The sequence below is a fragment of the Hevea brasiliensis genome, chromosome 13, assembly GCF_030052815.1.
Source record: "Hevea brasiliensis isolate MT/VB/25A 57/8 chromosome 13, ASM3005281v1, whole genome shotgun sequence".
In the NCBI taxonomy this organism is placed as follows: Eukaryota; Viridiplantae; Streptophyta; class Magnoliopsida; order Malpighiales; family Euphorbiaceae; genus Hevea; species Hevea brasiliensis.
The window spans coordinates 6,348,224-6,367,927 of record NC_079505.1 but is presented as its reverse complement, the minus strand read 5'-3'; the positions used below and the strand labels follow the sequence as shown (position 1 = coordinate 6,367,927).

The following is a 19,704-nucleotide window of genomic DNA, read 5'->3' as shown; positions in this document are numbered from 1 at the left end:
TAAATACTAAAAACAAAACTAAATCAAACACTCTAAAAACTTACTGATGTATTGTAAAAAGTAAATATTCTTAACATGCTTTTTTATCAAACATTGGAGAGCATGTAAATTTCCATTGAAACACAATCAAACAAGCATATTTTTTGAGTACTTGAATAGTGACAAAAAATTACTGAAGAGTGAGGGCCCCATCTGTCACATGCCCACTGTCCTTCCTATTTCCTCTCCCTTTAGAATAGCAAAAGCCATATTTCATTGCCCATTGCTTATGAAAAAAAGAAAAAAGCCATTTGCTTTCTAAAGCATCCACTAAATAATTTTTTTAATATAAATTAAAATAAAATTAAATAGTACATTGGAATTTCACTTTATACTTTATATATAATATAATACAAAGAAAAAAACAATTAAAAAAAATTAAAAGTGTGGTCTTCTTTTAAAAACTTTTTAATTATATGGTCCACTTTGCCAATAAAAGGATAATATAATAATATGATATTCACATATAATTCATATAGAAAAAATAAAATAAAATTAAGATTTTATTTATTTTGTAAAAAATAATTTATGTCTGTAAAATATTTTTTACAAAAGTTATTTTTTAAAAAATATTTTTTATTATTTAATTATAATATTAAATTAATAGTATATATTTATATTATACATGTATAAGTATTTTCATATCAAATTTTAAAAAATAATTTACTCTTTTGAAAAGAAAAAAAAAACTTAGTTTATATTTTCTATTGACTCTCCTTTGACCTGAAAGATATTTTTCGTTAATCAATTTTTAGAATAGCTCAAATATTAAAAAATATAAAAAACATTTTTCAAAATGAACCGAGCCTAAAAGATTATTTGACATCATTATTATTGAAGCCGTCGAGAAAAATACTTTTTTTAAAATATATTAAGTAGATAGTATTAAAAATATAATCTAAAATTAAATTTAATAAATTTTAATTATTAAGATATTAAAATAATAAAATAATTTTTTCTAAACTTTTTTTCAATAGTATTTAATACGATCTTTTTTTTTTCCTAAAAAGAGTTTCGCACCACAATAACAAGCAGAAAAAAAAAGAAAAAAAAAAAAAGAAAATTCCCTCTATAAATAGCCTCCTCATCATGCAACCACAAGTCACAAACTCCTCTGCTTTTCTGCTTTGCTTCATAGTTTGCTTTCATTTGGCATTTCCATCCTTCCCCTTTGAAATCTCTTCTTGCAATTCTCTGCAATGGCTGCTAGAGGTGAGCTTTTATTATATTTTTTTCCTTTTTTTTTTTTTTGAAAAAAAAGGTAAATTCTATGCTATTTATTCACAATGTTTCTTGCTTATATTGCAATAGGGAAGGCAATTACAGACCCAGATAGCAAACATTTCAACTATGAAGCAAGGTCTTTTTACAAAGGTGCAATTAGAATCTCATAATCTGTTTAGGGGGAAGTGGAGTAAAGTAAAATTTCTTCACAGCTTCAAGATAAGTAAGAGGCAGTTTTAAAGATTTTTAAACATTTTAAAGTGAAAATCTTTTGGTGGATTAAAAAATAAAAATAAAAATAAAATAATATATATAATATAAAAATTTTCTTTAAAAAAAAAAATTATTTGGCAATGTACCCATCATTTGTTGTTGTTCTTATTGTTCATATAAGGATATGCATGTAATTTCCAAATAAAAGTATACATTTCACAAATTGTTTTCTTATTTTCTCTCAAATGAAAAATATACATTGGAAAATGAAAGATATTTTCCCTCTCTTTTATTTTCCTATCTCTTTTCAAACCAAAAAAAATATAATTTCATCCATTTTATTCAAGTTTTTTTTAAGGATAAATATGTATTTGAAATTATGATTTTTTTAAATACATTTGAAATTTATTTTTTTTAATATTATTTTAAATTTTTATTAAATTTACTTTAATTTTAATTTTTAATAATATAATAAAATATATAATTTTTTATCAATGTCAAACTGACGAAAAATTATATAATATAGCGGTAATTTTATATAAGATGACTTGCATAGAATAGTAAATCAATGAGAATTACAGAGATAGATATAAGTAAGTCTCATAATATTTAATTTTTCCTATATTTTCAACACATTTTTTTCCTTCTAAATAATAATTACTTGTTATGCGTAAAGGAGAATTTAATATGAGATTAACGAAAAAAATAATTGTTACACTTATGACTTTTAATCTCTTATAAATATTATTTAGATACTTGAAAAAATTAGTTAATTTTATACCTTATTAAAACTCCCTTTATTTCACGAAAAAATAATTTATACATGAAAAATATTTTTCACTAAAAAAAATATTTTATATAAAAATATTTTTTATTATTTGAATATAATATTAAATTAATGATATAATATTAAATTAACGATATACATTTATTTCATATATGTATAAATATATTATTATTTTAATAAAATTATTAAAATTTAAAAAATAAAAAAAAAACTTCTTCTTTTAAAAAAAATAAAAGTAGTTTTCTTTAAAAATAATTATATTTTTTTAATTAAAAAATATTTTTTATTAATTATTTTTTTTAAATATCTCAAACATTAAAAAATATTAAAAATATTTATAAATTTTTTATAAATAAATCTTAATATTTATATATTTTTAAAAATTAAATATTAACATGGAAAAGTTTAGTTAATAATTAATTTATAAAAATAATATTTAACTTTTTATTTTTAAATTTTTTATTAAACATATTCTAAGTGTCACTCTGTATATGGAATTTTAATTTCGAAAACTGATGATTCAGCAGCAATGATATGTAAACGACAACGACACATTCAAAGAAAATGTCGTTTTTTGAAGCTAGAAAACAAAGACTGGAGCGTCGAGGTCAGGAATCGCTGCAGTGCACGTTGCACTGGTCCAATAATTTAAAATATATACATATATAAATTATATGGTCATAAATACCACGTGGCCGATGATCATAGGATCACATGATACCATTGCACCTACCACTACACGTTGCCCAGATTCTCTTCTTCCTTCGCCCGTTCGCTGCTTCCTCGAAAGTCACTTTTCGCCAATCAATTCAAAACTATCAAATCTCTCTTTATTAATATTTAAATAAAAATATTTAATTTAATAACAATAAAAAAATCGAGCTTATAATAATCAGATCTATTTTGCAAATCAAAATTCAACTAGTAAAATTCAAAATTGACTTGACTTTGATTAAATTAAATTAATTGATTAATGAAATTATTAAATATGAGAATTTATTTATGAATATATTTTATTAATTAATGAAATGTATTTTAAGTAAAATAATTTTTAAATTTATACAATCTAAATATTATGTAAAATTATATTTAGAAATATAACATACTATCAACATTTTTTTTAAGAAAAACTTATGTGGATATATCATTGACAAGAATGTGGAAAACATTTTTACTACTTAAAACAAAATAATAGATTTCAAAGCACTAACAACTAGATAAATGGAAAGCATATTGGGGAATTCTCAAACTATTTGAATATGGTAAAATTATATATATAATAATAGTAAATTAAAATTTATTGTCTTAATTTGCTAAGTAACTTATAGTTATTTTGGCGACCAAAATATATTAATTATGATGAACGAAGTTGATGAGAGTGGTAAATAAAATTTCGTATTTCTTAAGTAAAGTTGAGTATTTGGTTATTGTAAATTAAAAAAATTTATGTTAGGAACACTTAACCGTTATAATAGACTTCTCAACACAAGCAGACAGATATAATCAATTGAGTTAAAAATTATGATTTATTAAAAAAAGATATTAATTATAGCCCATAATATTTTTATTTTACGTACTAATACATATATTATTTTTTTTTTGAAAAATATAAATTTTAAATTATTTTTAATTAATTTATTTAAAAAAATAATTTTTTTAATAATAAATTCAATAATAATATCAAATAGCGTTAAATCTATTAGAGTAATTATAAAAAGGAAAAAAATCATTTGAGTATCTAATTATTTAATTGAATAAAATTGTTTTGGAGGGTAAAATTGTACATATGCAAGGTCTGATGTATCTCTATAAAACCTCACGCATGCCAAAGTTTCAGCAACCGATACAAACCAATCCCAAAACTCAGCGGAAGAGCCCCATCCTCCTGCATTGCAGATTTGGTGATGCAACAGAAAGGCAGAGTTTTTAACCGCAGATCCAGGAGCTTTTCTAGATCTCGTGTTGCCGTAGAGGGCTGTTAGAACCCTTTCTTGCTTGTCTCATTTCCTTGCCCTTTGCCTTTAGAACTTCAAATCTAGACCTCGCTTCTTGCATTTCCTACTCGAATTTTAATCTTTCTTGATTTGAAGAATGGCTGCTCATGGTATACATTCCTTTTTCATTGAGTTTTTTCATTTGGGTTCAAACCATAATTGAAGAAGAAATGAAATTGGGATCTGGGTTGGGGACTAGACTTGGGAATGATAAACGAATTCTGGATTTCTAATGCTTTGATCGTTTTAATCATGTCTTTTTTTATTTGTTCTTCTTTTGTTTGTCGGTTTAATAGTTGAAGAGCGTGAGGTTCAGAAGAACTATTGGATCGAGCACTCTGCCAATTTGACGGTGGAGGCAATGATGCTTGACTCCAAGGCCTCTGATCTTGACAAAGAAGAACGTCCCGAGGTACCCTAATCCCTCCCCCCCCGCAACAACCTCTCTCTCTCTCTCTCTCTCTCTCTATATATATATATATATATATATAAAGCGAAACTCTTATATTCAATCTGCATAGTAGTTGTTTAATATTGATTTAGAAACTTAAATTAATTGTTGGGACACCGTGCAGGTGCTTTCTCTGCTCCCATCATACGAAGGAAAATCAGTTTTGGAGTTTGGAGCTGGTATTGGTCGTTTCACTGGGGAATTAGCGCAGAAAGCTGGGCAGCTTGTTGCCGTGGACTTCATTGAGAGCGTGATAAAGAAGGTGAATTTGGTTTTCTATCTTTAGCTCTTCGCGAAGATGATTTTGTTTATGCTTGCCTAATAGGACGTAAAGAATATTAGTTCTTTGAATAATTTTCATCTAAATCTCTTTTATTTTTGCAGAATGAAAGCATTAATGGACACCACAAGAATGTCAAGTTTATGTGTGCTGATGTGACATCCCCTGACTTGAAATTTTCAGAAGGATCAGTGGATTTAATATTCTCAAATTGGCTTCTTATGTATCTCTCAGATAAAGAGGTGAAATTCTTGCGTCTTCCAGCAGTTCCTTTGTTAATTAATTGCACAGTAGCATATGGGATTTTTTTAATTGTACAGTATCATTATAATTATTTAGAACTTGAATGTTTTATCGATTTAATTGCAGTCTATATTATAGTTTTGTTAATATTAGTGATGATCATGACTTTATTATTGTTTTTGGCTTTTCATATTCATTTCCCTTTTTTATGTGAGCATTGAGCAATCTTTTTCTTACTCTTATTTGACTTTTAATGAGAAAAAAAAAAACAAATGAAGGTATTACTGTTTTCTGATTTGCTTCCTTAAGACCTTTTCTCTATTAGACCATAACACTCCCTCCCTTCTCTCCCTCTCCCCCCCGCCCCCAAAAAAAAACCACAAAAAAAAGGGGAAAAATAGAGGGAGAGAGAAAAATATTGTGGTAATGGGGCAAAAAGTTCATTGTCATTAACTTATGTATTAAAATAGCACTCTCTGTGGGGATTTGTAGATGGTTACCAACGGTAAGAATATGAATGCGCAAGTAAAGAGTAATGGAAACCAATGGCTTTGGCTAATAATAGCTATTGTTTATGCATAATATGCTTACCTGTTCATAGATTTAATTTAAAGATTCCAATTCTCACATTTGGTATCATAATTGGTGTCTATCTTGCTGCACTTTTTTGTTCCCTAATGTCTTCAGACTCTTGTATTTGCCCCTGTGCTGGTTCTGTTCACATGTAATTTTAATCAAATTTATGGCTTGGTTAAGATATTTCTTGTGCATGGGTAGATGATTTTAAAATAGCTCATGAATTCTAGTCATCTTTGTTCTTTGACAGTTGCAGGCTTTGTCATTATAAGTTTAATGATGTATTTTAATTTAATGTAAATCATGATAGGTAGAGAATCTGGCGGAAAGGATGGTCAAATGGTTAAAGGTTGGCGGGTATATTTTTTTCAGAGAGTCTTGTTTCCATCAATCTGGAGATAGTAAGCGAAAATACAACCCAACTCATTACCGGGAGCCCAGATTTTACACAAAGGTCTGCCTTTGTTCCAAATATATATTTTTCTTGAAAGCTATTTTCCAATTGAATGTATAATCAATTATGTAACTCTGGCTTGTCTTTACTTTCATATGTTTTGGTGGCTTCAAATAGTGTTTTCAGATTGTGAATCTCACTTTATAATGGCATTCGTGCTATTATCTGTCAAGGACTATTAATGTAAAGCAGCCTAGCATGTATAGGGACAGGATTAAATTGATGATTTGACTTCAAACTCATTGCAGCCTAGTTTCAAGAGAAAAATAATATTGATAAATAGAAAGTTTTAAATGCTAGAATATACAGTATGACTCCTAAGTCATAACGTGCATACTTAGGGTAGGTGATGCATATGATGCGAAAGAAGTCAGTTTTTCATGAGAATGAATATGTGTAATCAACAAGGTTTTCAGGCCTGGCTTGGCATGAGAACCAGTGAAGATAGAATGTTAAGGGTTTAAGAACCAACTAGTGTAACTGACTGCCCCATATGTACAAGGTGACATCGTTTTATAAATATAATTGATAAAAAAATATAAAATTAATTGAAACCCATTCCTCCTGTGTGACCCATTATTGGATTGATCAGATCATAGATTAACCAGCTGGGTTGCTAGGTTTTGAATGGGTTTTATGTTTCTGAGTTTTAGGGGAATACTAGACTGGCCAAAGGTGTGGTACCCATTTTTTCCGATTGAACCAGCCAGGCCAGTCTGGGTTTTACAACACAGGTAATCAAATATTTGTTACTGATGTATCATATTTACAGGTCTTTAAAGAGTGCCATACCCATGATGGTTCTGGAAATTCTTATGAACTCACTCTTATTGGCTGCAAATGCATTGGAGCTTATGTGAGGAATAAGAAGAATCAAAATCAGGCAATAAAAGCTGACATATTTGATTGTTTTTCTCTGAGTCTCATACTCTCATGTGAATTAGTTCACTGACAGTGCAGAGTGATGTTTTTGTGGAACAGATATGTTGGATATGGCAGAAAGTAAGTTCACAAGATGATAAGGGGTTCCAGCAGTTCTTGGATAATGTTCAATATAAATGTAATGGCATCCTACGCTATGAGCGTGTCTTTGGAAAAGGTTTTGTAAGCACAGGAGGAATTGGTATGTTGCATTTTCCTTTTGGTGGAAAAATCAATTGCCTTTTTTACACTATTGCTCCATGTCCTTGGCATGAGAATGAAACTGATTTTGAATTTTGCAAGCTAAAGGGTAAGCACAAACACAAATATGAATAATGAATGCTTGAAAGGAAATAAGAAATGCGATTATTTGTATAGATTTGCAGTTCCATCATCATTTTCTAGATCCTTGCACAAAAACACATACACTGATACACATGAGCATGCAATGATTTATGCATCTATTTTATGTGATATATGCCTTACTGTACATTAAAGTGATTTTGGATATTAAGAACCAAAATATATACTTTCGAGATGTATATTTTGACTACACTTAAATGCTATTTTTTTAAATATGTGTATTTTTTAAAGGTTTCCTGGAAAAAGTTCTTATACTATAAACTATCAATCTGAAAAGTTGTTTGAAGATTAGGGCAATCATCTCTTATTCCTGTTTACTTGTCTTGCTATTAAATGTAAATTTGCATTTGTGCAGAAACAACTAAAGAATTTGTGGCAAAGCTGGATCTTAAGCCTGGCCAGAAAGTCCTAGATGTTGGATGTGGTATTGGAGGAGGTGACTTTTACATGGCTGAGAACTTTGATGTGGAAGTTATTGGCATTGACCTCTCAATTAATATGATATCTATTGCTCTTGAATCTGCCATTGGACTCAAATGCAATGTTGAGTTTGAAGTTGCTGATTGCACAAAGAAGACATATCCTGATAACACATTTGATGTTATCTACAGCCGTGACACCATTCTGCACATTCAAGTAAGGCTCTTCTGATGTTTTATGTGTTTTTCTTTCTTTGTTTCCTTTTAAATTTCTTAAATGTTATCAGTGGATTGTGTTGGTTCAGGACTTTTACCTTTCCTAACAATGTTGTTAAGATATTCACCAGTCAATATGCCAGGCTTCTTTTTACCTCTTCTTAGATAAAATAAAGCCCTTCTGGTAGCCTCTTCACATTCAAAATTGTAAATACACCTGACTAATAGAAACAAGCGTAGACTTACAGAGGATTCTTCTATTTTCTTAGTGATGGAAGAGATTCATTACAATTAGCTGTTTGTTTATTGAATGGATGCTGTATTAGGCAGATGTCAAATTGACATATTCTGATATTTGAGTTGATTAATTTTACATCTTAACGTGTGTATACATTTTGCTTTTGCAATACTTTAGGACAAACCTGCATTGTTTAAATCATTCTTCAAGTGGTTGAAGCCTGGAGGTAAAGTTCTTATAAGTGATTATTGCAAGAATGCTGGAACTCCATCGCCAGAATTTTCGGAGTATATTAAGCAGAGAGGATATGATCTTCATGATGTAAAAGCATATGGGCAGGTATATTTTCATATGGAATAACACGATATTTTCTTTTTGTGGTTGTTTGATTGCAGTTTATGAAATGCTTACCTTTTTGTTCTGTTCTAAATGATACGTAGATGCTTAGGGATGCTGGTTTTGATGATGTGATTGCAGAGGACAGAACTGATCAGGTTTTGCTCAAACCATTATTTCCTGTGAAGTTTGTATAAATATGAATTATGTTGGCTTTGCTGTCTAAAACTTGTTTTTTGTGCTGCAGTTTAATCAAGTTCTGCAACAGGAATTAAATGCTGTCGAGAAGGAGAAGGATGAATTCATCCAAGACTTTTCTGAAGTGTGTTTAGCCCCTTATTTTTGTTCGTTTAATCTCTATTTATCTGATTTATCTTAAGCTTTACAACTCATTATTTGTACACTTCTCTTGTTTATTGTCTGCATCCAGGAGGACTATAATGATATAGTCGGTGGATGGAAGGCAAAGTTGATTAGGAGCTCATCCGGTGAGCAGCGATGGGGCCTGTTTATTGCAAAGAAAAAATGAGTATCACATGCACTACTTCTAAAGCATTGAATAAATTTCTGAGCAATGAACCATCAACCTTTGATGATTGTATGACTCAAGCCTATGCTTGAACTTAAATTATTCTAGCATTTTTATGTCTTTTTTTTTTTTATTACATATGTTGGGGGAGGGGGTAGTCGTACCTGAGTCTCTTAAGTTCAACATATATGCAGCTATCACTGGGCTATAACTATTGCTGCAACATTTTCATGTCTTAATAAAACTACCTTTCATTTGGACCTAATATCTGTGCCAGAGTTGACTTGCCTAAGGTTGTTTGGATGGACTTATTTTAACCTAACAATTATGGATGTCTTGTTGTATTTATGGTTGAAAGGATACCTGGATCTCTTCCAACCATATTGAACATGAATCCAAAATAGTTGAGATCTTGAATTATAGGAGGGAATAGCAAAACACCTCCAGAACTTTGCAAGGGAAACATACATGTTAAGCCATCACTATATACATATGCAATTTTTTTATTTTTTTATTTTTATGAAAATACATACAAATTTAAGGAAATGCTAGTAGATGGGATCATTTCAACATATCAATTATATCCTTCCTTGACCTGACAACCACTGGTGAAGCTGAGAGGCTATTTTGCAGTTTTTGCTTATCTGGAACCAGGAGGAGATCATCTTTCTCTTTATCCTTTCCAACCTTTATTGATTCGTAATTGGGCGTTAAGGTTCCAAATATCTGCACTATCAAGCTTCCACCTACAATAAAGATTTGGCTGATTAGGTTGACTAATTTTTTAGTGCACTTGGCAAATAATGCTACAATCTCTTTCACCCTCAAGAAACTGAAATATTTAGACCTTACCAAGGACGAGAGCTGCCCCAAACCATCCAGCCGTTCCCCACCTTTCACCAAGAAGAAACCAAGCGAAACCAGCACCCCACAATGGCTCTAACCCATAAATTATCGCTGTTTCTGTTGCTGAAACATCACGCATTGCAGCAATCTGTATGAATCAATATGATTCTCATGAGGAACTAATCCAAATACAAGGAACCACAAATGTAATATCTGGAAAGGTTTGAATTCAGCAATTTGCTGAAAGATCATGAAACTGGTTTAATGAAATGGCTTCAAAAGAGTGGTTAGGCATCAAAGAAGAGTACCTCTACCCATAAGCATAATCCAGTTGAGAATGCTCCAGTATAAAGAGCAGGGATCCATGGAAATGCAACAATCCAGTTCCACATCACTGCCCATGTCCATGGTGATAGGTCCTGCTCTTGGAACCATCCCCCAACTATAACCCAAATTGTGGATAACAGAGCGACAACACATACCTGCAATCAAACCAGGTAATTTTTCAAAAACTTACGCATTGAAAATCTTAATATTCAATCATGCTCAAGTATCATACCTCATATCCAAGAAGAGGCAAGAAGTTCTCTTTCTTGGTAATTCTTGAAAAATGTTCAGTTCTAAGCATATGAATTCCAAAAAAAATTGCACTCAAAAAGTTCAAAAGGTCACCAACCTGAAAAAGGTCATGCTCTAATCAAACTATTAACATGATTATTAGGGTGGAGGGGGTGAGTAGTGATGAACTTACATTTGGAGGAGATCCACTGCATTCCAGCATAGCAACTCCAATGGCAGACATGAGAACTCCAAACCAAGTACGAGCAGGTATTATTGCTCCTAACATTCCATCAAGCAGTGGTACTACAACAACCTGAATCAGAGAGAGATTCAGTCATCTGGAATATAGATCATATAAAGAAGATTATTTCTTCAGGCCTAAACCGAGAGGCATGGTGAAAAATGATTCATATACTCATCCCAACAAAATAAGGAGTATGGCTTAGTTGATTTGTCATAGAGAAAGACAGCAAGAATCTAAAATACATACACAAATGCCAATTCTACAATTTTCAGTGGATTTTGAGGTTGGTTTACAACAAAGAATTGAATGTTATATACACAACTGCAGAGAGCTTACCGTAAACATAGAAATGAATGATGCACGGCCAGCATCAGATGTAAGTAGTCCAAGTGCCTCAATAAGGTACCCTAAACTGACCCATAATCCCAACTCCATCCCTGCATTGCGGATCTTAACATCATCTCTTGCTTGAAACACAAATGGTAAAAGTGGGATTGCAGACATCACAAACCGCATAGCTGAGAAGGCTGCAGGATCCATCATAGCTTCAACAGCTTTCACTACTGGAATGTTACTTGCTGAAATTTTCAAACCAACTTTCTTCTTAGTTAGACTGCTCGAACAACAGATAAATTTTACAAGTATACAAGAACAACAATTTTCATACCCAAAACTATTTGAAAATTTATTTCTCTTGTGCTTTTTCTCCCCTTTCTTTTCACAATATTTTAACAGAAGCTAATGGCATTAATTCAGAATTATAGGAAAATTAAAAATTATTCAAATTGAAAAAATGGAAAAAACGAAAAAAGAACTCTTTTAAAATCTTAGTTATTGTAATTTAGTTCTAATCAAATTAAGTTATTAAAATAATCGAATTGCTTATTTCTTTTTTCTTCAAAGTGAATAAGAAACATACCATAGACAATGGTGATGAAATTAAGCAAGAGAATACTCCTGATCTTGTCAGAGGCAAACAAAATCTCCCTCAAGAAAGGCTGCTTCTTCTTCTTAACATTCTCCGAAACGATTTCCTCCTCCTCATCAAGTGCAGCGGTGGACTCATCAGAATACAACATTGACAAAGACCCATCAGAGGTTTCTGCAAATTTTAATGGTTTCTTGCTGTTAGGCAACTTTTTGATAGAAGTAGAACAAGAGGAGCTTGAAGAAGAAGAAGAAGAAGAAGAAGAAGAGGGGTCAGCTGAGAAAGTAGTTAAACGAGATCTTTTATATTGTTGAGGGCTATGAATGGTGGAGAAGAAGAGAAAATAGCCTGAAATGGTAGAATCAGAGACCCTTTTAGCTGTTGTAGCAGGAATTTTCCATGTTGATGAAGAAGCGTATGCCATGACTGAGGTATGATTATGGAAGCCTCAGACAAAAGCCCAACTAGAAGCCATTGATGCTCTGGCAATATGAACCATGTATGTTACACTATTAATTGAAAATTTTTTTTCATGTTTTTAATTAATGGAAATTTCGGGACCATGGAATTTTATATTCAAGTGAGGAAAGGAGAGAGAAAGTATGATGCGATTTTTTCGGAATGTGATCCAATTAGAAGAATCCCACGTGGTCACTCACTAGAGGCTAATAATAGCATTTATCCCCTCATGCAAAATCTTTCAAAACTTTATATATATATATATATTTTTTTTTATTTTGAAATTATTTTTTGAATAAAAAGAAATAATTATTAGTTTAATTCTTAGAAAATTATATCATAATTAAATATTAATTCTATATAAAAATAAAATGTTATTACACATTTGACAATTTGATAAATCATTTTTGCTTTTTTATGAAGATAAATCTTTTTATTTCTTAAAAATAAAATAATGCCTTTGTGGGTCTATTTTTGTTTGGCTAATGTTTATCGACCAAAATCATATTGAAAAATATTTACGTGATTTTGAGATTTAAAATAATTAAAAAAAAAAGTGAATTTCAATTGAATCGATTTGAATTAAATTTAAAAAAAAAATTAATTTAAGCTCGTAAAATTTTGATTATTTTTTGTTAATATTAAAATTTAGAGTGTATATGAGTGAATTATATAAAAATAAAAATTCTATTAAAATTATTATGATTTTAATAATTATTTATTTATATCATTAACTTTTACATGGGTATATTTTATTTATTGATAAAAAAAAGTGTCAAAGTAAAAATAATAAAGAATTAAATATTTTGATATGATCCTGATTGAAGTTCGTGAGTGAGTAGTGTATACAGAAATTAATCTTTTAAAATTTTATATATATAAATTATATAAAAATAAAAATTATATTAAAATTATCATAATTTTAACAGTAATACACATTTATTATTGACTCGTGTATGTAAAATCCGTACGAATAATTAATGTCCAAATTCAGAATCATTTCATTACAGATATTCCACACGTGCTGAACCCGTGGCTGTAGTTTTTCTCTTTTATTAGGATTTTTTTCCCCTCTTTCATCAATTATTGTGACGTAAAACCAAAAGAAAATTCAATGTGAAATTTGGGTAATCCCAAATTACATTTCTCGTTGATCAGATTCTGCTAGTAACTAATTAATAAAAAAAATTATTATTTAATTTTTATATTTTAATAAATTTAATTATTTATTTTTAAAAATATATTAATTATTTTTTATATTTTTAGTTAATTATTTCAATCATTTTAGTTTTTAATTTATATTTTATTCAATTTCTGTAATTTAAAAAATATAATTATATAATTTCTTTATTTTTAAGTCTTAAACTGTTTAGAGACTCCATAACTATAGGTTTTCTCTCCCTTAAATACAATTAAATTATTAATTATATACCAATCTTGCTGGTATTATGAGTTATTCATTGTGAGTTTCTCTATAAATGAATTTTCTTTTTTTTTTTCATGAATCTATTTAACATAAAGAAATTCATAGCTATGTTTAATGAATTATATTAGAAATTTATCATTTTTTTAAGAATTTTTATTTTATTTATAGAAAATATTCTATTGAACTGTAAAAAGTTGCAATTGAAATGGTGTTTGAGCAGAGCAATGCTACTACAACACCAGAGAACTACTCAAATAAAAACCTTCAGGAATCCATCACCATCACAACAACAGCAACAATGTTCATTCAACAATCAAAATCTAGTGATTTATTACTGCACGAAACATTCGAAGCAGTAAATTAGCAGAACACCTTCAATTCTCCGCACCCTCGTGATCATCATCCTCCTCATACTCAACATCTTCATCAGCAGTGGCATCCTGATACTGCTGATATTCAGCAACAAGATCATTCACATTGCTTTCAGCTTCTGTGAACTCCATTTCATCCATTCCTTCTCCTGTATACCAATGCAAGAATGCTTTCCTCCTAAACATAGCAGTAAACTGCTCACTCACTCTTCTAAACATTTCCTGTATAGAAGTTGAATTCCCCACAAATGTTGAAGCCATGGTAAGCCCTTTTGGTGGGATATCACAGACGCTTGACTTTACATTGTTGGGTATCCATTCTACGAAGTAGGAAGAATTTTTGTTCTGCACATTTATCATCTGCTCGTCGACTTCTTTAGTGCTCATTTTGCCTCTAAACATTGCTGATGCTGTAAGGTAACGCCCATGGCGAGGATCAGCTGCACACATCATGTTCTTGGCATCCCACATTTGTTGTGTTAGCTCTGGGACTGTTAGTGCTCGGTACTGCTGTGATCCTCGAGAGGTCAGGGGTGCAAATCCTACCATGAAGAAATGAAGTCTTGGGAATGGGATTAAGTTCACTGCTAGCTTCCTCAGGTCTGAATTTAGCTGGCCCGGAAAGCGCAAGCAGCAAGTTACTCCACTCATTGTTGCTGATATCAAATGATTCAAGTCTCCAACTGGGAAGCAAATGAAATTTTCAACAGAAACATTTAGCAACAAAATTAAATTCCTATATCTCAACTATACAAGTATGTTCTAGCTCATACGATGTTAATAACTTGGTATTGCTATAGATGAGCTTAGCACCGGAGTCGTCTTCAGACCTGTGAGGTCTGGAGTTCGAATGGAGTGCATTTTTGGTCTATAAGCAATTTACATGAAAACAATGCAATATTTCACAGAAGCTAATTAGTAGTGTATGACTCAGAGATTAAAGAACAAGGATCAAACTTGGAATACTACTTACAGCTTGGGGTAGAGAGCTTGAGAGTCCTGAAGCAAATATCATAGAGTGCTTCATTATCAAGTACCATACACTCATCAGCATTTTCTACCAGCTGATGAACAGAAAGTGTAGCATTGTAAGGCTCGACAACAGTGTCTGAGACCTTTGGAGATGGAAACACTGAGAATGTAAGCATCATTCTATCTGGGTACTCTTCTCTAATTTTTGAAATTAGTAGAGTTCCCATACCAGACCCAGTTCCCCCTCCCAACGAATGACATACTTGAAATCCTGCATTCATTAAGGAAAAAAAAAAGGCCAACAAAAAAAGTTAATTCTGTGATCAAATGAAAATTTGATTGTTTTAAGACCATCAGAAAGGAGATTAATTGATAGAGAGTGGAAATCCTATAACTTTCATAATCACATGAAAACAGATAAAAGGAGGGCAAACCTTGCAGGCAATCACAGTTCTCTACCTCCTTCCTCACAACATCAAGGACCGAGTCAATCAGCTCAGCACCTTCAGTATAATGGCCCTTAGCCCAATTATTTCCAGCCCCAGTCTGCCCAAATACAAAGTTATCAGGCCGAAAAATTTGCCCATAAGGGCCAGTCCTTACACTGTCCATAGTACCAGGCTCAAGGTCCATAAGCACAGCCCGGGGCACATACCTGCCATTGTTAGCCTCATTGTAATATACATTCACTCTCTCTAGCTGTAAATCTGAATCTCCGGTGTACCGGCCAGTCGGATCAATCCCATGTTCATCACAGACAACCTCCCAGAATTTTGATCCAATTTGGTTCCCACATTGCCCTCCTTGAATGTGAAGAATTTCGCGCATATTGACCCAACCGCACAATTTCGGCCCAAGGGTAAAATGGGAATAGCAATAGACTTTGTATGTAAGAGCTAATTGACTCCCTTATAAGGGGATGAAATGAGGGTGGGGAGTGATTAGCAATGGAAGGTATTTATAAATGGTTGGAGATGAAAAATGAAGCAATTGGATTAGGTTTTGGGATAGTGATCCAATGGTGGAGAATTGTCCGTCTAGTGAAAGATGAGTTAAGTGTCTGTTAGTGAGTAAGATTTATTGGATGAATGTTTGCCATTTGTAAGTATTGATTTGCCATAACTACAATAAAACGCTGCCGGCTTAACAGTATACTATTGTTATGATTGGTTAATTTTTATTTAACTAATTAGAACTAAAGAACTCTTAACTTTCCTTAATCTCCACTTAATTTCAATAATAATTCCTCTTACATATTGCTAATTATAATACAAATTATTACATAAATGTTTTTAAGTATTATTAAAAATTTTTATAAGTGGATATGAGGATGCATTTATTTTTTTTTAATGTATTTTTACGCATTTTCAATTTAAGAATCGGAAACAGTTTTATGACAAATCAAAAATTGAATTATTATGTCATTAATAAATCAAGGGAGAAGTCACTAACGTCGTTATGTATGCTTACATGACACTGATATGTCATATTAATATCAGTAACACGTCTGACGTGGCATACTAACGTCAATACCACATCATTAAGATACAATAATATCTGTATACCATGATAGACATTATGCTAATATCATCATGTAATGTTAGATGCAATGCTGATATAAGCATGCCACATCAACGTAGTTAATAATATTAGTCACTGAATCTCTAAAGTGTTAATGACGTGATAGTTTAATTCTTGATTTGTTACAAAACTTTCTTCAATTATTGAATTGAAAAAACATGAAAGTGTAGATACTAAATTATATATTTATTTTTTAGTAAAATTATTATTAAAATAATATAAACTAGGAAATCCTTAAAAAAGTAAAACAAAATACTCAAATCAAAATCAAATAGCATACAAGTTTTATAATTGTTAAATTAAATATTTATATTAAAATTAATATAAATTTAATTAAATTATATATAATAAATATATAAATATAAATATATAATTTAATAATTATTAAATTTATTCTCATATCAATTTTAGTATATATATTATAATGAAATAAGTATTAAAATTACCATTAAATTATTAATTTAATAGCGTAAAGGCTATCATGGTTTATATATTTTTTTTTACTTTTTTTTTTTTTTTTTTTTTTTGAAAAAAAAAAAAAAAATTTTTTTTTATTTTTTTTTTTTTATTTATTTATTTTTATTTTTCTGGATTTAGGATGGAGGAGGTTTGTTTTCAATTAATTTTTAAATTAAATAAATAAAAAATTAAATTCATCATACAATATACTTTCATCCCACTATTTTAAAATTAGTTATTTCAGTATTAACAATAATTTTAAATATTTTTTTAAGAATTATTTAATGTCAAAAAAATCTTTAAGTTTTGTACATTTAATAATTTTAGTTATATTTTACTTTAGTTTTATTAATTAAGGGTCAGAATAATAATTTTTTTCAATAAACTGAAAAATTGAATTAAAATAATACAATTTGGAATGGATCGTTTTGTGAGAATTCAAATAAATTAAATTTTTATCTCTTAATTTTTGTGTTTGAAAAAAAAATAATGCATTCTAAAATTCGAGAGACTTTACTTTTTCTCTAAAAATTCCTTCTTCTCCCTTTCTTTTTCATCATTTTTCTTCTCATCTTTTTATTTCTTTCCTTGAATCTATTCCTTAGACTTAACCACAAATTTTTTTTTTTTTTGCTGTTTTTATTTTTTTTTAAATAAATTCTCAAATCTATATCTCTTTTAGAGTATTCATAATTATAGTTAAAATTTTAAATTATGGGTATTATAGTTGACTTTTACTTATTTGTCATAATTATAGTTAATGGGATTAAATTGAATTTGAAAAAGTTATCGATAAATTATAATATAGCACTGAAGTTTTATTCGATTAATAAAATAGTCTATTGATTTAAATTTTATATTTAAATATTTATTATTTATTATATAAAATATGTTTTATATTTATTTTTATTAGTATAATTACAGTAATTAGTATGATTATAGAAGATTTGTGTAGCATAATTATAGCAATTATTATTCTTGTCTAAATTAGCTCATATTCTCATATATAAATAGATGTAATATCTCTGTAAATAAGACACAGATAAATATAAAATATTTTCCTTCATTACTTGTATTCTTTCTTCTAACATGGTATCAGAGCCGTAATGTTTTTATTTCTAGTTTCTGGGGTCTCTCTTCTCTCTCTACAACTTGTTCTGGTTCATTCTTTTATTCCTGTTATTTTACCATTTTTTTTATCCTCATCTTGTTATCAATAGAGAAATCTGATATTTCAAAACCTATTGCAACAGTTTTGATTTGTTCCAACTATAATCTTTGGGTTCAAGGAATGAAAAGTTTTTTGATAGGTTGCAAACTTTAGCGTATTGTTATCAAAGATATCACTACGCCGACAAGAGAGAACGATAAAACTGATGCAAAATTTGTTAACCGTCTTGAGGATTGAGATAGTAAAAATCATCAGATCATCACCTGGTTTCGCAATACATCTGTCTCGTCCATCCACATTCAATTTGCTGATTATGACTCTGCAAAAGAAATCTGAGATTTTTTGGCTAATCGATATCAGACCACTGAAGTTGCCCACTATTATCAGTTGTGGACTACTCTTCATAATCTGAAACAAGAAGCAGGTCAATCTGTGAATGATTTTCTTATCCAGGTCCAACCCATTTGGAATCAAATATCTCAGGCCAAAATCAGTGAAGATCATCTTCATCTCATTCAAGTTCTAATGGCTCTTCGATCAGAATATGAGGCCGTTCGAGCGTCCCTGCTACATCGAAATCCACTCCCATCATTGGATACTGCTATTCAAGAGATTTTTTTTTAAGAGACTAGTCTCAGTTTGGATAAAACTCCTCATTATGAAAATGCTCGTGCAACTACTCGATCCTCACATCAGAAATCTGGTAATCAACTCTGTAAGAATTGTAATCAAATTGGTCATGCTTTTGCATATCGTCCTACTATAGAATGCAGATATTGTCATGGTTACCGTCATATTCTTGAACATTGTCCCACACGCCCTTTAAGACCAAAAGGAGGGCATTCTAAATTCAAAAATGTCTCAAAGCCTAGATCTTCCTCTGTCACTGCTGTTGCTGCTACTGAGGGTTCTACTGCCATCACCATGAGTAATTTTGAGGCACTATTCAAATAGGTTATCTCTTCTAATTCTCTTACTGCCATGTCTGCCACTCCGGATAATTCTTATTGGCTTTTTGACTCTGCATGTTGTAATCATATGATCACTAATCTTAAATTCTTGTCTTCTGCAAAACCTGTATCTTCCTTACCACCAATCCATACTGCAAATGGTACTAAAATGAACATCACACATACTGGTCATGTGTCTACCTCAAATCTTCATCTCCCTGACACCTATTATATCCCTAATTTGGCACTCAATCTTATTTCTGTTGGTCAGTTGTGTGAAAAATGACTAAATGTTATTTTTTCTCCCCATGGTGTCCAGGTACAGGATCCACAAATGGGACAGATTCTTGGGGAGGGTCGCAGAGTGGGTCGATTATTTGAGCTTGCATCTTTACATCTTCCTCAGAGATTTGTGTCTGCAGCTACAATCCCTAATTCCTCCATTCACCAATG

General features: G+C 30.4%; 3 protein-coding genes across 5 annotated transcripts; 1 reads left to right on the top strand and 2 right to left on the bottom strand.

The window, feature by feature from the left end:
• Positions 1–1,112: 1,112 nt before the first annotated feature.
• On the top strand, positions 1,113–9,548 carry LOC110637755 (phosphomethylethanolamine N-methyltransferase). 2 transcript variants are annotated; one of them, XM_058131711.1, is made up of 13 exons: positions 1,113–1,251; positions 1,351–1,413; positions 4,554–4,669; positions 4,833–4,970; positions 5,093–5,230; positions 6,118–6,261; positions 7,034–7,144; positions 7,243–7,384; positions 7,901–8,181; positions 8,596–8,757; positions 8,859–8,912; positions 9,002–9,076; positions 9,185–9,548. In XM_058131711.1, exons 1-13 carry the CDS (start codon positions 1,239–1,241, stop codon positions 9,281–9,283), a joined length of 1,536 nt encoding a protein of 511 aa, XP_057987694.1. In that variant the 5' UTR covers positions 1,113–1,238; the 3' UTR covers positions 9,284–9,548. The 2 variants fall into 2 exon arrangements, with proteins under 2 accessions (XP_057987694.1, XP_057987695.1); XM_058131712.1 differs by lacking the exons at positions 1,113–1,251; positions 1,351–1,413 and adding an exon at positions 4,086–4,367.
• Positions 9,549–9,673: 125 nt separating this feature from the next.
• Positions 9,674–12,409, bottom strand: LOC110637756 (uncharacterized). 2 transcript variants are annotated; one of them, XM_021788077.2, is made up of 8 exons: positions 12,233–12,381; positions 11,854–12,036; positions 11,271–11,512; positions 10,881–11,003; positions 10,689–10,805; positions 10,438–10,611; positions 10,136–10,277; positions 9,674–10,029 (listed from the first exon to the last, which is right to left on the bottom strand). In XM_021788077.2, exons 2-8 carry the CDS (start codon positions 12,011–12,013, stop codon positions 9,845–9,847), a joined length of 1,143 nt encoding a protein of 380 aa, XP_021643769.2. In that variant the 5' UTR covers positions 12,014–12,036; positions 12,233–12,381; the 3' UTR covers positions 9,674–9,844. The 2 variants fall into 2 exon arrangements, with proteins under 2 accessions (XP_021643769.2, XP_021643768.2); XM_021788076.2 differs by having other exon boundaries at positions 11,854–12,409.
• Positions 12,410–13,933: 1,524 nt separating this feature from the next.
• On the bottom strand, positions 13,934–16,110 carry LOC110637757 (tubulin beta chain). Its single transcript, XM_058131710.1, has 3 exons — positions 15,525–16,110; positions 15,092–15,361; positions 13,934–14,801 (listed from the first exon to the last, which is right to left on the bottom strand). Exons 1-3 carry the CDS (start codon positions 15,916–15,918, stop codon positions 14,122–14,124), a joined length of 1,344 nt encoding a protein of 447 aa, XP_057987693.1. The 5' UTR covers positions 15,919–16,110; the 3' UTR covers positions 13,934–14,121.
• Positions 16,111–19,704: the final 3,594 nt, after the last annotated feature.

Coding starts and splice junctions, on each gene's coding strand:
- LOC110637755 (XM_058131711.1), top strand. Junction 4,971..5,092: donor TTGAGAGCGTGATAAAGAAG/GTGAATTTGGTT, acceptor TTATTTTTGCAG/AATGAAAGCATTAATGGACA. Junction 5,231..6,117: donor TGTATCTCTCAGATAAAGAG/GTGAAATTCTTG, acceptor AAATCATGATAG/GTAGAGAATCTGGCGGAAAG.
- LOC110637756 (XM_021788076.2), bottom strand. CDS start 12,286: ATGGCATACGCTTCTTCATCAACATGGAAAATTCCTGCTACAACAGCT. Junction 11,004..11,270: donor CATTCATTTCTATGTTTACG/GTAAGCTCTCTG, acceptor TCTCTGATTCAG/GTTGTTGTAGTACCACTGCT. Junction 10,030..10,135: donor TGGGGCAGCTCTCGTCCTTG/GTAAGGTCTAAA, acceptor TCTTTATTGTAG/GTGGAAGCTTGATAGTGCAG.
- LOC110637757 (XM_058131710.1), bottom strand. CDS start 15,918: ATGCGCGAAATTCTTCACATTCAAGGAGGGCAATGTGGGAACCAAATT. Junction 15,362..15,524: donor GAACTGTGATTGCCTGCAAG/GTTTGCCCTCCT, acceptor TAATGAATGCAG/GATTTCAAGTATGTCATTCG. Junction 14,802..15,091: donor CAAGCTCTCTACCCCAAGCT/GTAAGTAGTATT, acceptor TTTGCTTCCCAG/TTGGAGACTTGAATCATTTG.